Raw genomic sequence first — 21,633 nt, forward strand, 5'->3', positions numbered from 1 at the left:
CTCGGAGACAGGCACAGATCTGAAGAAGAGGTAAGAAAAAATCTGCTGTAATTGAAGGTTCACAGAAGCATGTAGCTTCCATTATCCATAATGGAAGAAGTTTGGAACACAAGGACTCTTCCTAGAGCTGGCCTCCTGTCCAACCTGAGTAATTCATGGAGAAGGGTCTAGGTTAGACTGGTGACCAGGAAGCTGATGGTCACTCTAGCTGAGCTCCATGATCATATATGCAGATAGGAGAAACATACAAAGAGACAAACATCCCTGCAACACTCTACCAATCCGGTTTTTATCCTCTTCTCAGTGAAGACACATGAAAACCCACTTGGAATTTGCAACAACGTACTTGAAGGACATTCAGATTGTGAAAAACAAGATTCTCTGGTCTGTTGAACCTTAATTCCAAGCATCATATTTGGAGGAAACCAGACACTCCTGTAGAGTACCGTCCCAAAAGTATAGTGTGCTGGTAGCAGCCTCATGCTGTGGGGCTGTTTTTTATCAACAGGGACTGAGGGACTCACCAGAGTACACAGCAAAATATTGAGATAGCCTTAATGAAAATGTAGTCCAGAGCCTTCAGAATGTCAGACTGGGCTGAAGATCCAGCTTCCAACAGGACAGTGACCCTAAGCACACAGCAAGAGTGGCTTACAGACAACTCTGCGAATGTCCTTGAGTGGCCCAGCCAGAGCCTGGGCTTGAACCCAATTAAACATTTCTGGAGAAACCTGAAAATGTGTGCCTGCCCCCATCCAAGCTGACAGAGCTTGAGAGGTGAAGAGGTGAGGCGCATAATGGCAGATAACTGCCAAATGCAGATGTGCAAAGCTTGTTGCATCATACCCCAAAAGAATTGAGTCTGTAATGGTGCTTTAGCTAAGTACTGCGTATGATACTTATGCAATGTACTTATTTCAATGTTTTAATTTTAATGGATTTGCAAAGTTGTCACAAATCATTTTTTTTGCTTTGTCATCATGGTGTGTGGAGTGTAGATTGATGTGGGGAAAAAAGTTATTTAAAGCAGTTTAACATAAGGCTACAACAAAAAAAGGTGAAAAAAATGAAGGGGTTTGAATACTTTCGCAAGGCACTGTCTAAAAGAAATTTCACATTCACAATTGTTCTGTTTGTCTGAATGTCAACACAGCTGTGATGACAGGGTTTTTATGTTTTCATTTTTCTGTGAACTATACCTTACATACGAAGGGCAAAATGTGAAGTATAAAAGGACAGAATACACTCTAAACCACAGCAGAGAGTGTTCTGCCACTTTTCATGCCAATTTTTAATATGAACCTGTCTTTTTATGAGCCTTTTAAAATGTTGTTTATGCCTCTTGAACCGAAACATGAGGTGGAAACTAAATGCTCTCAAGGTGACTGAGGCTGAAGGTTTATATATTTATTAATAAATAGAGTATATATGCCTTTGATTGCAGTGTCCTCGTGTTTTAAAATGTCTTTGGGGTTTTGAACATTTTATGTTGTTTACATTATATGCATCAAATAACTTGGGTTAACATCAGAAGACATGCAAAGTACATTCCATCACATATTAGAAATAGTATAAAGCTGTCAGCTTTAAAATATTAGCCCAGCCTGTTTATAATGGCAAACATCATCCAGCCTCCCAACGGCTTGTCCGCGGAATACAGAGGCTTGAGCTCTGGTTAAGAAGTAAACAAGCCAGGGCTTTATTTCCATCTCATAAACATACAGATTTATTGCCGTCGTTTTTGAGCAGCCTCCCTACGCACTGTCTCCCATTAGTAATGAACACTCAGATTTATGATCGTTTCCATCAACCTCCAGACATAATTTACCTTCCCAGACACGTTGTGCTTTTATGCAGATTAGCAATCTCAGTAAAAGTCTCTTAACAGAGATATCCTGTTTTCCACAGGAGAGGGTGCAGGTCATTAATGGCGCCCTGTCCATCACTCGCCTGGCGCTCGCTGATATTGGAATGTACCAGTGTGTGGCTGGGAACAAGTATGGAGAAGTGTACTCCAACGCTGAACTCAGAGTTATCGGTAAGTGAAACCTGTTTAATTGCATTTGACTGAAATATTAGTGTGGTTTGTACATTTACAAAGCACAAAATAACGACTGCGTCAAAATAGCTTACGCTCTTTATCTCAAGTATATGCTCCTGATAATGGCCAATTATGAGTCGTATAATGTAATTCGATTTTGTGCTTATTCAGAGGTGAGTCTCTGTCAAGGAGAGTGTTGCTTAAAATATTAATGATTAGTTCAAACAGGCTACCATTGGTTAGATAAAATGAAAGCCCCGCCCCACACTCACGCCATTGATTAAGCCAAGTAGCTCTGTCATTGACATTCTTCCGCTTATACAAACTTATACCAAAATAAAATACTTTGATCCTGCACTAATCACAGAAAATCCTAATGGTTTCCACTACAAATACCTTGAAACCATCAACTTTTATCCATTACAAACCATTAAAAAATGTCTTTCTGTAGTGTGTTTGGGACATGTTCCATTAGGATTTATTGGTTTTAACAAGCCACCAATAGAAGGTGACCAATTACCAGTAGAGACCAACAAGGTCCATTACAGTTTCCATTAAAACCAAGTCTCATAAAGACAAGTCCCATTATAACCAGTAAAACCATTACAAATTTTGTGATTGTTTTTTTCACCAGGGATAATCAGTGTAGCATGATAACAAAACAAGTTACTCTTATGATTTTGCTCTTTTTTTTAAGTAAATCAAAAACTTACAGCTCAACCAGTATAGTATGATTCCCAAATGAATGACTCATATGAGCTGGATCTTTTTAGTGAATCAGAAACATATAGTGCAAACAGTGTAGTTTGGTTACTGAACAAATGATTCTAATGAGTCAAATTAGTGAATCAAATGGCTAACCAACAGTTGCTGAGTTGTTGTTTATATGACAAATTGTAGTAAAAGATACCCATTATACGTTTTATCAGTGGTACTTAATAAAAACAAATGAATGGAATATGTAATTACATGTTTTTTTAGTTTAGTATTGTTGTCTACTAAATGTTTAAGACCAGTTATTAGATTGCATTTGTGACCTGGAACACAAAACAAGTCATAAGGGCCATTTTTGACCCTTAAATTGATATTTATACATAATCTGAAAGCTGAATATATAAGCTTTCCATTGATGTATGGTTTGATAGGACAATAGTTGGCCGAGATACAGCTATTTGAAAATCTAGAATCTGAGGGTGCAAAAAAATCAAAATAAAGCTGTCCAGTCGAAGTCATTGGCAATACATGTTACTAATCAAAAATTAAGTTTTGATTTATTTATGTTAGGAAATTTACAAAATATCTTTATGGAACATGATCTTTACTTAATATCCTAATGATTTTTGGCATAAGAGAAAAATCTATAATTTTGACCCATACAGTGTAGTTTTGGCTATTGCTACAAATATACCCGTGCTACTTATGACTGATTTTGTGGTCCAGGGTCGCATGTAATGATGCATATGAAAAAACTGTGTAAACATACCTTTTCAAAGGTCTGTTTTATATGTATTCGTTATTGAAATTAATCAGTTTTATGTTTTTAAATATATGAAGAGTTCAGATGCAAAACCAGCTAAAAGCCATCTCGGTCAAAAATGAGATGATAATACTGAGTGAATGCTCCTGACACATATTATTTGTCCATCAAATACTTTTACTTCAGCCTGCTAAATTCCAGCCTCAGTCCAATCAGAAGTACCAGTACTTACATAAAAAACCTATACAAAGTAGCCAGAAAGAAATGCTAATTTTAAAGAAATACATCAGATGGATTTAGAGGCTTTTGCATCTGAACTCTTCATTTATTCCTTAAAAGTACTAAAAGAATCTTTGAACCTGCACCAGTGTGAGTCAGAAGCTGACATGTTGAGCCTTTAAAACACATAGAAATGTTTTGAAAGCACTGCAGTGTTTGCATTTGTTTAGGAAGTCAACCTACAAATGACTTGCTGCAAACGGTTTCTGCACATTCAATTGGGATTGCAGTTGTCATGGCCAGTAACATGCATTACACCACAGAGCTTTGTTTACTTGCTGTCTACATCCACATTCTCTTCACCCACGACTTTCTTCCTTTATTGTTTTGCCATAAAAATTCAACCGCCAAAGTGGCCAGGAAACTGAACTCACAGGAGAATAATTGTCAGTCCCTCGTGCAGATAAAATAATTGAAGTGCCTTTTAAAAGACAGAGTGTGAAGATTGTAAAGCTGGAGAAATTATCATAATAAAAACTCATTTGAGTGGGGAACGTGGGAAAAAAAGAGGAAAGGACATGACATTTCCCTTTGTTTTTCTTAGTAGAGAAAGGGAGCGTGTGATAATTAAAGTGTGCAACATACGCAGAGCCTCTGTTCTGCCATCTCTGTTTCTACATCATACGTACCCACGTACACATGTCTTCCTTTGAAGTGCAGTGATTAGAGAGGATGTGCTCTAAATAGTCCTTAATCCTCGTGCCTGCGTACCTGTAATTATGGCCAAATACGAAGGGAGAAATTGGCCTGATGCATGATGGTCTTCGGTTGTTAAATATTATTGTTGTTAAATATTTTACCAGTTCTTTGTGTGTTGTTTGTTTATTGGCACAATAAAATAAAAGACAGAAAATAATGGGGATGAGAGGGGGGAAATGGAAAAATCACAAACCCAATTCAAACTGGTGACTGGATGAGCACCACAAAGCAAGCTGCTATGTCACAACTCTGATGTTTTTAGCCTGTTCTGTTTGCACAGTGACATCATTAGTGATCAGATTGTTAGTGATCAGAAACTGAGATGGCATAATTAGAAGAGCATTTAAGTTGTCCTGTGACATTGATTCATGACATTCAGTCAGTGCTGGATTCTATGGAAGCTTATTTCCACTCTGGATTAAAAAAAAAAAAAATAGGTATTTGCAGTTCCCTTTCGATACTACACTCGTACTGCGTCGTTAGACGCTATGGGAAAAAGTCCTTTTTTCTCCTTGACTGAAGCCTTTTTCATAAACGCAGTGCAACTGCACGGCCATTGGATCGTGCAGAGAAACGAAACGAGCCAATGACTCGGCAGCGGTGCTGCACGAGCCTATGGCGAAGATGCCCGCCGAAGCCCGCCAGAAGGGGCGGGGTCAATGGCTATATAAGCGGCCGCTTCGCCATAGGGAATCAGATTTCTTCTCCTTCAGCGACGATTCTTCGCTTACGAGAACGAAGCCTACTCGCCGTGACAAGCACCTGCAAGCGGAGTGATTCTGCAGCTGACTCGCCGCCCGCTGACGCCGGCTGCAACGCATCCTCCCCTGCCGCCATCCGGCGATTTTCTCGCGCTAAAAGAGCAAATAAGGCGTTGTTTCAAATGCCGCGCCGTTTTTTTGTCGTGCATGCAAGGCCCCCTTGCATGCTGCCGACAATCACGGTGAGTGCGTCTCCTGCTTGGGGCTTCCCCATGCGGAGGCAGCACTCAAAGAGACGGATTGTCCCCATTGCGGGGATATGAGTCTCTCCTCTCTGCGCTCACGGATAGCGTTCTTTTCAGAACGCGACTCCGCCCCTCGCGCCCTCCCGTTTCCTTCTTCACAGGAGCCTGTGAAGAAGAAACAGCGGGGTAGAGGATCTCAGCGCTCGGAGTTAGGTGAGCTCACGTCGGCTCAGCCCCCGCGTGCCTCGCCTTCTCCACAAAGAGAGGGTTCCCCTGTGCTCTTCACCCGCCCGGATCTGTGTCCCTCTGCGGCTGCGAGCGACATGGTCTCCTTCGGCGGGAGTGAAGATGACATGCTGGACAGCATGTCACTGGCTGCTTCGGATGCTGAGGAGCTGTCGGGCTCGATCAATGACCCCGCCCCCCTGCCATCCGCCGACACCAGCGATCCCAGGTCCAAGACTGGCATGGACGCCGAGCTCTTCCGCGTTCTGACCAGAGCTGTGGACGAGCTGGGATTGGAGTGGTCTCCTCCGGAGGAGCCCCCACGCAGCCTCCTCGACGAGTGGTTCCTGCCGGGGCGCCGTCAGGCCCCTCGCCAGCGGGCCTCTCCGTTCCTCCCTGAGGTCCACGAGGAACTCACCAGATCCTGGCGCGCCCCCTACTCAGCGCGCCTGCGTGCCTAGTCTTCCTCCGCCCTCACGTCTGTCGACGGCGCCGAAGACAAGGGTTACGAGAAGCTGCCTCCCTGGATGAGTCAGTGGCCGCCCACCTTTGCCCGCCCACTGCCATCGGATGGAAAACCAAGGCTTCCCACCCGTCTAAGCCGTGTAGGACGACTTCGGCTCTCGCCGGACGCGCCTACACGTCGGCCGGACAAGCTGCTTCAGCTTTGCACTCGATGGCAATTCTCCAGGTGTTCCAGGCCAAGCTTCTCGCCCAATCAGACAAGTCTGCCTTGGACCCTGCCACTTTGACAGAGTTGCGAAGCGCCACGGACCTGGCTCTGCGCGCTACAAAAGCCACAGCCCAGGCGATTGGCAGATCCATGGCCAGCTTGGTCGTGCTCGAGCGCCACCTTTGGCTCACGTTAACGGAGATCAAGGATGCGGATAAGGTTCCCTTTCTGGATGCCCCGATCTCCCCACAGGTCTGTTTGGGCCGTCCGTGGAGGGATTCGCTGAGCGTTTCTCTGCGGCACAAAAGTCGTCCCAGGCTATGCGACACTTTCTGCCAAAACGCTCGAGTTCCACAGCTGCTTCCGGGCGCCCCAAGTCTGCACCGCCCCAGCAGCCGGTGAAACCCGCGTCTACGACCCCTTCTGCCGCTGCTGCCGCAGCCCAGCCAGCCAAGGCCGAGCCAAGACTGCGCTCTCGCTCTGCTAGACGTTACCCCTTCCCCAAGCGTCAGGGACCGCGTCCTAAGCTGGCGTTGGATCCGGCGCCTCCGTCGTCGTCCTAATCCAGGCGAAAGGAAGAGGAGGGGGCAAAGTCTCGCGCTGGCCGGACCACCCCCCAAGAGGCCTCTGCTGAACCTCCAAGCACCTCGCTCAATGCCGGGTGCCGAGGGCGGTGTGTTTTGTGTAAAAGCTGTTGTGAATACTGGGTCCATGTGTCTTGCGCCCATACAAACAGTCGCTGTGACAGCGAACAAAATAAAACACAAACATCCTCAAAAAGAGAGCAAATTTCCTCTTCCAATCATAAAGGGTGTCTCGTGCCATTGCGATGGCCAACCGCCCGAACCAATTATACCCTTGGCCACTCGGGCAGAGGCCTGGCAGGCCATCCCCGGAGTGTCAGACTGGGTATTGGGGATAGTAAAAAGAGGCTACTCACTCCAGTTCGCTCGAAGGCCCCCGCGTTTCAGCGGCGTGGTCCCCACCGTGGTGATGAGCAGGGACGCTCACGTCCTGCGCTCAGAGGTGATGATATTGCTGGAAAAGGGCGCCATAGAAGTGGTCCATCCAGCCCAGAGCGACTCGGGGTTTTACAGCCGCTACTTCCTCGTCCCCAAGAAGGATGGGGGATGCTTATGGCCTCGGCATCCCCAGTGCTGGAATTGGGCTTACTACGTATGCGACCCCTTCAGCGTTGGTTGAAACCACGAGTTCCGCCTCATGCATGGCGTCACGGCCGTCTGCATGTCAGTGTGGACCGAGCTTGTGTGAAAGCCCTGGCCCCCTGGAAGGACCTGCAATGGTACAAAAGGGGCGTGCCCTTGGGTTCGGTCTGCAGAAGGAAGGTAGTCACAACGGATGCCTCCAACAGGGGTTGGGGGGCGTTGTGCGATGGCAGCCCAGCCTTCGGCCTATGGTCAAAGGCAGAGGAGGGATTTCACATCAACTGCTTGGAAATGCTGGCAGTATGTCACGCCCTCTGCGCCTTCCTGCCAGATCTGAAGGGACACCACGTACTGGTCCGCTCGGACAGCATGACTGTGGTGTCTTACATAAATCGCCAGGGGGGTCTCTCCTCCAGACTCCTCTTCACTCTGGTGAAGGATCTTCTGGAATGGGCTCAGTGCAACCTGGCTTCATTGAGAGCGGTTCACGTGCCGGGCAAACTGAACCAGGGCGCGGATATGCTATCACGAAGCAATGTCCCCTCGGGAGAGTGGATGCTTCACCCGCAGACGGTTCAGAAAATTTGGGAGGTCTTTGGCAAGGCAGAGGTCGACCTCTTCGCCCCAAAGACAACTCTCATTGCCCAATATATTTTTCGAAAGAGAGAGATGCGTTGGCCCACGATTGGCCCAACCTCCTCCTGTATGCTTTTCCCCCGACGTCTTTGATTCCTCAAATACTCAAACGAGTCAGGGAACAACGTCACAAGCTCCTCCTGGTGGCCCCGCTTTGGAGGACTCAGCCATGGTTCCCGGAGCTATGTCAGCTGCTTTGCGCAGCCCCTTGGCCGATCCCCTTGAGACGAGAGACCTCTCTCTCAGGCGAACGGGGCCATTTGGCATCCCCAGCCCAATCTATGGGCCTTACACCTGTGGTGTTTGAACGGGAACCTGAGAACCTCTCGGAAGGAGTTTTGAACACAATCTCTCAAGCTAGAGCTCCGTCTACTAGGCGCCTCTACGCTTTTAAGTGGTCCGTTTTTTCCACCTGGTGTTCCACCCGTGGAAAAATCCGGTTTCTTGTGACATATCTGTGATACTGTCTTTTCTCCAAGAGCTGTTGGATAAGGGTCGTTCCCCTTCCACACTCAAGGTCTATGTGGCTGCTATAGCGGCCTCTCATGCCCCAATAGCAGGCCAGTCGATTGGCAGGAACAACCTGGTTATTCGTTTTCTGAAGGGGTCTAGAAGGATGAATCCTTCCTGCCCCCACACTATCCCTACTTGGGACCTATCCACGGTTCTGAGGGCGCTAAAGAGTTCCCCCTTCGAACCGTTGTCGGATGCAGACCTTAAGACCCTGACACTTAAGTCCGCCTTGCTGCTAGCCTTAGTGTCAGTCAAACGTATAGGAGATCTGCAAGCGCTCTCTATAAGCCCCTCCTGCCTTGAGTTTGGACCAGGCGACTCTAAGGTCATCCTGAAACCAAGGCATGGTTACGTGCCTAAGGTGCCCTCCACCCCGTTTAGGGCACAAGTGGTAACGCTCTCTGCTCTTCCCTCTTCGGAAGGTGATCAAGAGTTGAGTCTGCTCTGTCCTGTTAGGGCATTGAGAATGTATGTCGAGCGATCCGCCCCCTTTAGGAAATCGGATCAGCTCTTTGTATGCTTTGGTGGCCGCAATAAGGGACAACCGGTCACAAAGCAGAGACTTTCTAGATGGATAGTTGATGCTATCTCCCTAGCCTATTCCTCCTTGGGTCTAGAATGCCCCGTCGGAGTGCGTGCCCACTCAACAAGAGGCGTGGCCTCTTCCCGGGCGTGGTCTAGTGGTGTATCCATGGCAGAAATCTGTGCGGCGGCCGGCTGGGCCTCGCCGTCCACATTTACTAGGTTCTACAGCCTAGACATCCCCGCCCTACAGGCGGGAATCCTTTCTGCATGAGTAATCACAGGAGAGCGATTCTCGACCAGACCTTGTTCTACTCGTCACTAGGGCCGTTGGGTCTAAGTACGGGTTCGGTCGTTCTCTCCATGGCATGGCGTTTATGGACCGGTTCCCATAGCGTCTAACGACGCAGTACGAGTGTAGTATCGAAAGGGAACGTACTCGGTTACTATCGTAACCTCGGTTCCCTGAGATACGGGAACGAGTACTGCGTTACGGGCCATACCATGTCGCTGCACGACATAATCGTCGCTTCAGTCGAAGTAACCTGATTCCCTATGGCGAAGCGGCCGCTTATATAGCCATTGACCCCACCCCTTCTGGCGGGCTTCGGCGGGCATCTTCGCCATAGGCTCGTGCAGCATCGCTGCCGAGTCATTGGCTCGTTTCGTTTCTCTGCACGATCCAATGGCCGTGCAGTTGCACTGCGTTTATGAAAAAGGCTTCAGTCAAGGAGAAAAAAGGACTTTTTCCCATAGCGTCTAACGACGCAGTACTCGTTCCCGTATCTCAGGGAACCGAGGTTACGATAGTAACCGAGTACGTTTTCATATCACAATTCTGACTTTTTTCACAAATTTCACAAAAGTTTATATTGCTCAGTTTAGAACAGAATTGTGATTTAACGTCTCAAAAATCTTAGATATAAACTTGCAATTTTGAGAAAAAAAGTCAGAATTGTGAATTTCTATATCTGAAAAAGGTCAGAATTGTGAGATATAAAGTCAGAGTTGCAGAAAAAATTCAGAATTGTGAGTTTATATCGCTTATAAAATGCTAGAATTGTGAGATATAAATTCAGAATTGCAGAAAAAAGTCAGAATTGTGAGTTTGTGTCTCTGAAAATAGCTAGAATTGTGAGATTTAAACTCAAAATTGCAGAAAAAAGTCAGAATTGTTACTTTTTACCTCTGAAAAAAGGTTAGAATTGTGAGATATAAAGACAGAGTTGCGGAAAAAAGTCAGAATTATGAGTTTATATCGCTGAAAAAAGGTCAGAATTGTGAGATATAGACTCAGAATTGCAGAAAAAGTCAGAATTGTGAGTTTATATCACTGAAAAAAGGTCAGAATTGTGAGATATAAAGTCGGAGTTGCAGAAAAAAGTCAAAATTGTGAGTTTATGTCTCTGAAAAAGACTAGAATTGTGAGATTTAAACTTAGAATTGCAAAAGACAGAATTGTGAGTTTTTACCTCTGAAAAAAGGTCAGAATTGTGAGATATAAAGACAGAGCTGCGGAAAAAAGTCAGAATTATGAGTTTATATCGCTGAAAAAAGGTCAGAATTGTGAGATATAGACTTAGAATTGCAGAAAAAAAGTCAGAATTGTGAGTTTATGTCTCTGATATGTAAACTTAGAAAAGAAAACTAGAGAATAGTTTATACAGTATTGTGAGATTTAAACTCAGAATTGCAGAAAAAAGTCAGAATTGTGAGTTTTTGTCTCTGAAAAAAGGTCAGAATTATGATATGTAAACTTAGAATTGCAGAAAAAAATCAGAATTGTGAGAATAGTTTATACAGTATCTCAGAAAAAGGCTGGAATTGTGAGATATAAACTTAAAATTGCAGAAAAAAAATTGAATAAATAAAATAATTGAAATAGAAATAAAATAATGTTTTGATGCCAAAACATTATTTTATTTCTATGTATTTTATTAAAAATAGTTGCATGATGCATAGCATGTCAGCTGTGCTTTCTGTTGACATATGCCCTTAATAAAATATAAAACTTGTCTTTTCAGCTGTCGCCCCTGATTTCTCCCAAAACCAGCTGAAGGGCCACACTTTAGTCAAAGAAGGCGGCGATGTTCTCATTGAATGCAAACCCAAGATGTCTCCTCGAGGCACAATCTCCTGGCGCAAAGGCAACGACGCCCTCCGAGAAAGCAGCAGGTAACTCCCTTATCCCACTCAGATGTCATTAGTCATATCTGCGGATGCTTTCCTCTATTTCAGTCTTTTTACATAATGCTTCAGAACCAGAGCTTTTCCTGTCTTATGCCACAACAGTCAACAGGACTGTGGGATGATGAGCCCACAATACTGCGGTTGTGCTCCAGATCTGGTTTTTGATATAATGTCTTTGTCAAATCATTTCTGTTATTCACAGCAACAAAGCACTGCCACTGACTTTGGCCATTCATCTCTGCCTGTGGAATCCCACAACAGCAGCCTGAGAAAACGCACGTCTCAGCATGTCTTTGCTAAGGGTCGCAACAATACGTCTCTAGTGGGCCTTGTGTTTCAGTTTCAACTGCTCTTTTCTCTTTCTTTCATGCTATTTTACTATCTCTTTCTGTTATTTGCTCACTCCCATAAACACAAGAGCCTCAAAGTGGGCCATTTTCTGACGTGTATTGCCGATCTCAAACGTGTGCCCTGTTATCAAAGGTACTTCCTTAAAGGAATAGTTCACCCAAAAAGGAAAGTTCTGTCATTAATTACTCACCCTCATGTCATTCCAAACCAGTAAGACCTTCGTTAATCTTTAGAAAACAAATTAAGATATTTTTGATGAAATACATCACATTCAAGACCCAGAAAGGCTCAGTAAGGATTTTTTATTCAGCAAAGATGCATTAAGTTAATCCAAAAAAGACAATACAGACATGTTTCAAAATGTATCATGATTTCCACAAAAAAATATTAAGTGGTACAATTAAAGTAACACCAAATCAAAAGGTACACTTCACAAAGGTCCACTTTTTAAAGTATTATGTTATGCTCATCAAGGCTGCATTTACTTAATTAAAAATACAGAAAAAAACTAATATTGTGAAATATTATTACAGTTTAAAATAATGGTTTTCTATTTTAATATACTTGAAAATATAATTAATCCCTGTGATGAAAAGCTGAATTTTCATCAGCCATTACTCCAGTCTTCAGTGTCACATGATCCTTCAGAAATCATTTTAATATTCTGATTTATTACTTTTAATGATGTTTTAATTAACACAACAGGAGCTCACTCAAGTTAATCAACGCTATAGATTCAAATACAGCCGACTTACCTCTATCCTTTTGACAGTTTATCAGCAATGCTCCACCACCCCATCTCCTCACTCCGAGTTCTCACTACACCCAGGGGGGTTCTCTGGGTTCGGGCCGTTCCCAAGCTCGGAGCCCTTCCCCGGACAGCACGCTAAATATGCATTACTATACTCCGGCTAATTATATGTAAGCATGAACTCGTGAATTATAGATGTTTGAAACAGTTGCTTAATATTTTTTTTGGAACCTGTGATTTTTTTTCAGCATTCTTTGATGAATAAAAAGTTTAAAAGAACAGCATTTATTCACAATATAAATATTTTCTATCTTCTGTTTTCTAACAATAAAAAGTCTTTTTATCACTTTTTATCAATTTAACACATTCTTCTTGAATAAAAGTAATAATTTCTTTAAAAAAAAATAATAAAAATTGACCACAGACTTGTAAATGGTAGTTTATATTGTTAAAAAAAGATTGCTGTTTTAAATAAATGCTGTTTTGTTTTGTTTTTTAGTTTTTATTTATCAAAGAATCCTGAAAAAAAAATACCACAGGTTTCAACAACATATTAAAGGAGAAGTCCACTTCCAAAACAAAGATTCACATATAATGTACTCACCCCCTTGTCATTCAAGATGTTCATGTCTTTCTGTCTTCAAAATTATGTTTTTTGAGGAAAACATTTCTGCATTTTTCTCCATATAATGGACTGATATGGTGCCATGAAAAATGCTCCTCAAAAAACATAATTTCTTTACGACTGAAGAAAGAAAGACATGAGCATCTTGGATGACAATTGGGTGAGTACATTATATGTGAGTCTTTGTTTTGGAAGTGGACTTCTCCTTTAAGCAGCACAACTGTTTTCAACATTGATAAATCAGCATATTAGAATGATTTCTGTAGGATCATGTGACTTTGAAGACTGGAGTAATGATGCTGAAAATTCAGCTTTGCATCACAGGAATAAATTACATTTTAAAATATATTTACATAGAAAACATAAAATAGTATTTCACAATATTACTGTTTTTTTCTGGGGTTTTGATCAAATAAATGCAGCCTTGATGAGCATAAGAAATTAAACAATAAAAATCTTACTGATCCCAAACTTTTGAACAGCAGTGTAGTTGTTTTGGCCTGTCAACCAGCTGGTTTTCCAGCTGCCAAGTTGTCAAAACTTTCTAAAACCAGCAAAACAGACCAGTCTTACTATCTCAAACTGGTTTATATTTTTTTTAGCAAGCTATCTAAAGTCCTAAAATACTCTAAATGCATTTATTTCTAATTAGAGACTAACTACATTGGCATATTTGCATGCAATGTATTTTCGCACTAAAATACAGTCTTAAAGATTTACATTTCGCATAGAAATCAGTGAGCATACTCAATTATTCAAATGAAGCCTGATGTTCTTATTAGCAGCTCCAGTATGGATCACACAGTCGCTCATAACCGGACTCTGCAGGTTTATCAGGTGACCGGTGGCGTCCCCTCCCGCGCAAAGGCAGGGTGTTAATCAACTTCTCTGCACTCTTAGTAGGAGGTCAGCGTCCCTGCCAGACCAGCCTTTATCAACAAACATATGTCCCTGTCTCAGCTATAGAGTGGCAGCCAGACGCAGCTTGATACAAGTGCGGCATGTCACCGACCCAGAGCGGTTGCATCTGACCACAGTGGGATAGGCAAAGTTCAGGGCATCTGCGTGTGTTTGTGCATGCATCTGTCAGTGTGTGCACACCACGCTTGCCCATCGTTTACATATACAAAGTTGGTGTTGGTACTCATCAAACAGAGCGGCGGGCCGTTTGCATAAGGGTTACGCTGCCATGTCCTTGAGCCGTCCTGTGTGAGAGGACAGCAAAGCTGATGAATTCTTGATGTCTACACCTTGAAGAGTCAAGGCAGGAAATTGATTTGATGTGACGTCTTTCTTCTTTTCACTTTGTTTTGCATCTTAGTCTTTTAAACACTATATTCAGGAATTTTATCTACAAAAAGACTTGAATATAGAGAATGTCTGTTGTCTAGTTTGTTATGGTTTAATTTTAGAAAATCTTGCGTAACTGCTTATGGTTATAGAGAAGATAAAGTGTCCTCAAAAAGTGTTTGGCACTTACAGTAAGTGACACTTAGCAATGTCTGAATGTGATTGCATTCAGTGACAGAATATCTAAATAAGTGGCATTTATACTCAAGGACAGAACATGCGTTTTTTTCATGCAAAACATTTCAAAAAAAGAAAACAAAAGCATTTGGATATTTAATGGTTGTCACACTTATTTGTGGGTCAATGGTTTCATAAATCCATTTAAAGTTATTAGAAAGATTTGCTAGGCAATGAAATTTAGACATTTTAAGTGTGGCTTAAGTGTCCAAATACTTTTTGGCACCGCTCTATCTTAACCTTATTATAGAAGACTTTTTATTGTCCTGTCTGGCACGAAAATGTCCTAAACCCGTCCACTTTAGATAATAGTCTTTGCTGTGCTTTATTTGCTATAAATATCATGTTAAGCAGTGCTTGTTTTCTTTTGGGGAACCAAGTGTTCCGTAGTTACAAAGATTGCTAAGAGCCTTATTTGAATTTTAAAGAAGCCATTAAGGTGCCGAATGGGTGTTTTTGTGTTTAAGTGGTTGACTTCAAAGATTGTCTTTTTAAAGAAAAAGACATACATATCTTACAAGATATTTAAATAATAAATCTTCCCAGTCTGCCTATACAGGCAGGAAAAAAAGACAATGACTGAGTGTTTATTAATGGAAAATCTGAACATTAATTATTTAATGCTGTTTGGGGCCTCTCAATGGTTTAGAATGAAATAGTGCTCTTTTTTGTCTTTGATAGAAAATGGTTTTCCACATAGACCTTCCCACCTATCTTGGACACAGAGGTAATTAAAAAGAAAAATGGATAAATCACAAGTTTGCACGTACATGTCCCAGGTTGTATTGTGGTCAGCGAGGTCTGGTCAGAATGTTTGATTGCATTGTCAATAGATGGAAGCCAGCCAGGGAACTTTCTGCAGAATTGAATGTATTTCTGAAAAACGCTGACTTTCAAGCTCCTTTGGCAATGTCTTGCACACCTACTCACACTTATGTACGCATACTTTTAGACTGGTGTTTAGTCCTGTTACTTGTTATGAAAACTGTAAAAGCTTCATTGTGTACAGCAGAGTATGTGAGAAGTTACTTTTTTGAAGTTAAAGTACTTTTTCTAATGACTTTAATGTTCTAATAGTAACTTTAAATCTTTTATAGCTTGATTAGCCAATAGCATTAGTTTGGAACAGAATTGCAGGTTAAGGTCAATAGAAGACTGCTTAAATAAAACATATGTGGCCCTGAACCACAAAACCAGTCTTAAGTAGCATGGGTATATTTGTAGCAGTAGTCAACAATACATTGTATGGGTCAAAATGATTGATTTTACTTTTATGCCAAAAATCCATAAATATATCATTGCTAAGAACTTCAGATGGACAACTTTAAAGGCGATTTTCTCAATGTTTGTTTGCACCCTCAGATTCCAGATTTTCAAAATCAAGTGTAACGTACTTCATTTTTAACAATTTTCAAAAATCATGTTTTTTTATTGTGCATTTCACTTAATCTCAATCGAACTGCAGTTGGGGTATTTTGATATAACATAATAAAAAACATTTTTGAAAATGTAAAAAAAAAAAAAAAAAAGTTATTTGTTTTTGCAAATAAACTCTTCATATATAACACTATACACTACCAGTCAAAAGTTTTTGCGCTTTTAATTTTTAGGTTTTTCTAATTTTAAGATTTTTAATGTTAAAATAAAGAAGTGTCTTCTGCTCACCAAGCCTGTATTTATTTGATCCAAAGTACAGTAAAACAGTAAAATTTAGATTTAAAATGTATTTTTTTTCGATTTGAATATATTTTAAAATGTTATTTATTTCTGTGATTTCAAAGCTGAATTTTTAGCATCATTACTCCAGTCACATGATCCTTCAAAAATCATTCTAATATTCTGCTCAAAAAATATTTATTACGTTGAAAAAAGCTGAGTAGAATTTTACAAAAATCTTTTGTAACATTTTAAATGTCTTTATCATCACTTTTAATCAATTTAAAGCATCATTGCTAAATAAAAGTATTAATTTCTATAATTTCTTTCCCCAAAAAAATGAATAAATAAATACTGAATCCAAGCTTTTGAATGGTATAGTGTATAATGTTACAAAAGCTTTTTATTTCAGATAAATGCTGATCTTTGGATCTTTGGATCTTTCAATTCATTAAAAAGTCCTGAAAAAAGTAATCAACTGTTTTAAATATCAATAATAATAATTAAAAAATGTTTCTTGAACAGCAAATTAGCATAGTAGAATGACTTCTGAAGGATTATGTGACTGGAGTAATGATGCTAAACATTCAGCTTTGAAATCACAGGAATAAATGACATTTTAAAATATATTACAATAAAAAGCAGTCATTTTTAAATAGTAAAAGTATATCACAACATCACTGATTTTGTTGTATTTTAGATCAAATAAATGCAGGCTTGGTGGGCAGACGAGAATTATTTAAAAAACATTAAAAATCTTACTGTTCAAAAACTTTTGACTGGTAGCGTATATAATTTAATTTTATAATCCATCGACAGGTCTAATAAAATCAAGCCCCCTCTTGCTTTTGTAAGTGACTCATGTATTAAATAAAAAGGATTGCAAATGGGGGTTTCATGTCGGCTTCAAGATTTGCTTTATTCCACTTATTTATATTGCGTCCCTGTCAGCTCTCGCTAACCTTGTAAACAGCAGCAGGTATAAAGACACCACTCTCATTAAGTGGAAATGCCATTAGAGACTAATTCATAATCAGATGTATTGTTTTATGCAAATGGGTGTTAGCGTGTGCGTGCGTGTATGTGGATGCATGCTGAGTGCAAGCACCTGTCTGCGAGCCAGACCTAATCAAAGCAGGGTGCATTTGAACTCCTTTTGTGTAAGATTAATTGGCATAATTGTGCAAGCTCTCCTTGATGGCGGAGAAGGAGAGGAGACAGTGTCACCAGCAGGATAATCCATCTTCATAGCGGCAGCCCCTTTTTTTCTGCCGGAGAGGAGAGGAGAGAGATCGAAAGGGAGGGAGGGATGGATGCCATTTCTGTCTTATTTGTAACTGATGCTTCTACCTGGACATTCTATAGATCAGAGATTCAAAACTAGCAGGTTGTGACCCTTAAATGGGTCGCAGGATGGTTCTGATAGGAACAAACAAATATTTTTTGTAGAATAAACAATGTTGGTACTGTGCTGGTTCACCACTTGATGTCTGCTTAAATGACATCGGTGGCAGGAATGCTGCTGAAACGGCAAGATGAATTTCTTTTTTCTTTTTTTGCCTAAGAAGATAGTGGTGCTTCTGAAACGCACACCTTTTGAAAGTCGTACACTGCAGTAAAATAAATAATACCCACAGGAGAAACACATAAATAAAGGAGATAGGGCTGGGGATTTGTTCTAGATATACGATCAGCTGTTTTAGGTAGGACAGGTCAGCGGATGGGCTGATGTTTTCGAGCTGACTTTGCTGCGCCCGAGTGCATGTTTCCGAAGCTGATTTTGAGTTGATTGCACATGACTGCTGTGCAGTAGTGTAGGGTCGTGGCCGTTGAGTTGACAGTTAATTTTTGCCTGTGCTGTGCTGATGTGCACTTGTTTAACAAACAGTAGGATAAAATAAGTTTGTGTGCGGCCCGAGGGAGGTTATTAACACTGGCCAGTTGTTAGATGCAATTGCAGCCGCCGTGTGTCTGTGTGGTCGTGCACGTTCTTTACTAGCAAATTATTTAATTGCGTTGCACATAATATGTGTTTAAAAAAAGGGTTGCCTGTGGATGCAGACAGGAAAGGTGATTCATTAACTGACTCGTGATCTGAAATCTGTACACGTTCGGTACAAGGTGACAACATTAGATGTACGAATTTAAGTTAACACAAAGGATCAAAGGTTTTCTGTGGAGGCGTAATTTGTAAAAGACAAACTAATGGAGAGTTGACTCTCTTTTTTCACAAAGCTGTGTGTCTAAAATTGCCCTTTCTCAAAGAATAGCCTTTTGAAGAAGATGAAAGGTTGCCTGGTATATATGATGGAATGGGTTTTGGAGGAAATTTGGACTGTCTTCTTTTGATCTTCATAAGATTTCTGGTTGTGGACTATTGAGGAGGAAGTAGACAGGAGAACCAAGGCCAAATGTACATATGGGTGAATCGCACAAAAGTAACTGCACCGCAGAATCGGAAGAAAGAAATAAGAAGTTATTTTTTGCTTAAAGAAAACAGTATTTTTATGATATATGCTTTGTGATATTATTTTTATGGCAATAAAACATAACTCCACCAATTCCCATGCTAAAAATGTTAGATAGCAACGTTTTTGTATTGATTTAAATGATTAATTAAAATATAAGAGAAGAAAATGAGAATCAACCATAAAATGTCCAGACATTACAGTAATTATTTCTGACAAAAATGGATTTTGATTAGATTGTTCCTTAAATAATCACTCATTAAAAAGAGAAGAGTAAATAACATACAGAAACATCAAGGAAAATATTATAAACAATATAACATATGGTTAAAAAATGGTTTAGTGTACATGTTTTGAAGTTGCAATAGGTCAAATAAATGAAATTGCACCCGTAATGTAATTTATTTCTGTGATCAAAGCTACATTTTCAGCATCATTGCTCCAGTCTTTAGTGTCAAATAGTCCTTCAGAAATCATTCTAATATGCTGATTTGCTGTTCAAGAAACATTTATTATTATTATTATTATTATTATTATTATTATTATTATTATTATTATTATTATTATCTATATTTAAAACCGTTGAGTCATTTTTTCAGGATTCTTTGATGAATAGAAAGATCCAAAGATCAGCATTTATTTTAAATAAAAAAGATTACCATTCAAAAGCTAGGAATCAGTACATATATATATATATATATATATATATATATATTTTTTTTTTTTTTTTTTGGAAAAGAAATTATAGAAATTAATATTTAGCAAGGACACTTTAAATTGATCAAAAATGATAGTAAAGATTTTTTTTTATTTATATTTCAGATAAATTATGTTCTTCTGAACTTTCTGTTCATCAAAGAAACCTGAAACAAATTCTGCTTAGCTGTTTTCAGCATATCAATAATATTAAATATTTTTGAGCTGCAAATCAGAACATTCATATGATTTCTGAAGAATCATGACTGGAGTAATGATGCTAAAAATGTAGCTGAAATCACAGGAATAAATTACATTTTAAAATATATTCAAATAAAAAAAACAGTTATTTTAATTAGTAAAAATACTTCAAAATTTACTGTACTTTAAATCAAATAAATGCATGCTTGGTGAGCAGAAGAGACTTCACGAAAAATGACTCATGTGCCTAACTGTCATACAAATATGACTGCTAAAATAGGCTTCATTTTCTATATCATCTTTTTTCTAGCATAATTATTTTGTTTATTTGATTATGGCCTGTGACCTGTTTTCTGTGAACATAATTATAGAAATATATAAACCCGTGTGTCGACCGTCTTGCGGTAACACGTTAATGTTGAGTTAACTTCCCACTTGTAGATGCGGTCGGCGTCTTTATAGAGCGAGAGCGAAAGATGAAGCAGAAAAGCGAGGAGGAGTGGGATGAGTACACTCTATGAAGTGATTGCTTGTCAGGATGATTTCCATTTAAAAGCGCGTCTGCCACTGAAGGCTGTGGTGCAGGTGAATGAAGGGCGGCGCGATATCAATTCAGAAAGCTCCGTATAGAAGAGGTTGTGGAGGAAAGCACAGCTGCTGTCATTGCTGATATAGAACACGTTTGAGGGCCTGGATCCGTTTACTTATCTAATTAAGCCCACTTTCCCTTATCTTGTTAGTGTAGAATTAAGCTTTAACTTGATTTTCAGTCTAATGCTTAAAAGCATCTGAGTTTGTTCGCTTTGACGTGTCGCCTGCCTTCAAACCAGGTGTTTTCATATAACAACCATGGTAAAAATACCCACATGCTGTTGCATTTATTAAAAAAGAAACTTGTTTATCATTCTTTTGACATCGCATTCCACACCGAAGCCCATTGTTCATTTTTTTCCCTCTTTTTAATCTAATTGAACACCTGTTTGGAACTTGCCGTCTCGTGGACACAAAGATTGAACATGATGCCGCCGTAAAACCGCGTTTCTCACAGCCAAAAAATAAATACCGAATGCATTCTCCTCATTAGCTCACCTTAAGGCTCATCCGCCTAAACTGTTATGTTGCCAGCTCATATGGTTCATTTTAATTTCATATTCCTCTCTCACCAGGGGAAATTAGGTGGTGTCAGTCAGCCGAAAGTCATTTGAAGGGGAATGGGCCCACCAGCGGAGATCTGGAACATGCCCCAAAGCTGCAAATTCTTGGTTAAAGCCCAACCATACTGGGTCTCTATCAACATATTACCCGCCCCTTTAAATAGAATGTCATTTACTTAACCTCCTATGGCTGTGTTTTGCTAATGTTGGCTAAAAGACTCTTTAACTAGCAGAGCATAATTTGATATGCCGTGTGGCGCGGCCGTGCCACAGACAATCTATAGGTATAGATTTGCACGGCAGACAATTGGTCAATCAAGATGGTGGACGGCACATCGATTGCCACTAATGTTATGTTTGCAGTCTCTCACACAATTGATGCGCAGCTTTAATTAAATTCTCAATGGGACAGTTAGTGTGAAAAAGGTATTTTGTGACATTTTTCTTAAATATACACTGGGTTGCAGGTGTCTTAAACCATATTTGAAAGTCTGAATTCATTTTTTTACATCCATAATAAAAATTTCATGATCATTTTACTTACCCCCATGTCATGTAAGATGTTCATGTCTTTCTTTCTTCAGTTGAAAAGAAATTTTGTTTTTGAGGAAAACATTCCAGGATTTTTCTACATATAGTGGACTTCAATGGGAGCCAATGGGTTGAAGGTCCAAACTGCAGTTTCAATGCAGCTTCGAAGGCTGCTACACGATCCTAGCTGAGAAATAAGAGTCTTATCTGGTGAAACAATAGACCATTTTCTTAAAAAAAATTATATTTTGAAATTTTAAAAATCGTAGCTTCATCGGAATGAGATGACGTTTGGTGACTTTTGTT

At 40.4% G+C, this 21,633-nt stretch overlaps 1 protein-coding gene across 2 annotated transcripts in view; it reads left to right on the forward strand.

Annotated features, from left to right (window-relative positions):
- The window catches only part of cntn4 (contactin 4), a 192,820-nt gene that overhangs the window by 125,300 nt on the left and 45,887 nt on the right, over positions 1-21,633 (forward strand). For both annotated transcript variants that reach the window (XM_051112477.1, XM_051112478.1), the window contains exons 10-11: positions 1,909-2,038; positions 11,202-11,352. In XM_051112477.1, coding sequence (XP_050968434.1) covers positions 1,909-2,038; positions 11,202-11,352 — 281 coding nt within the window. The remainder of the gene's footprint in view (positions 1-1,908; positions 2,039-11,201; positions 11,353-21,633) is intronic.

This window comes from Labeo rohita, chromosome 6, assembly GCF_022985175.1.
Source record: "Labeo rohita strain BAU-BD-2019 chromosome 6, IGBB_LRoh.1.0, whole genome shotgun sequence".
Lineage (NCBI taxonomy): Eukaryota > Metazoa > Chordata > Actinopteri > Cypriniformes > Cyprinidae > Labeo > Labeo rohita.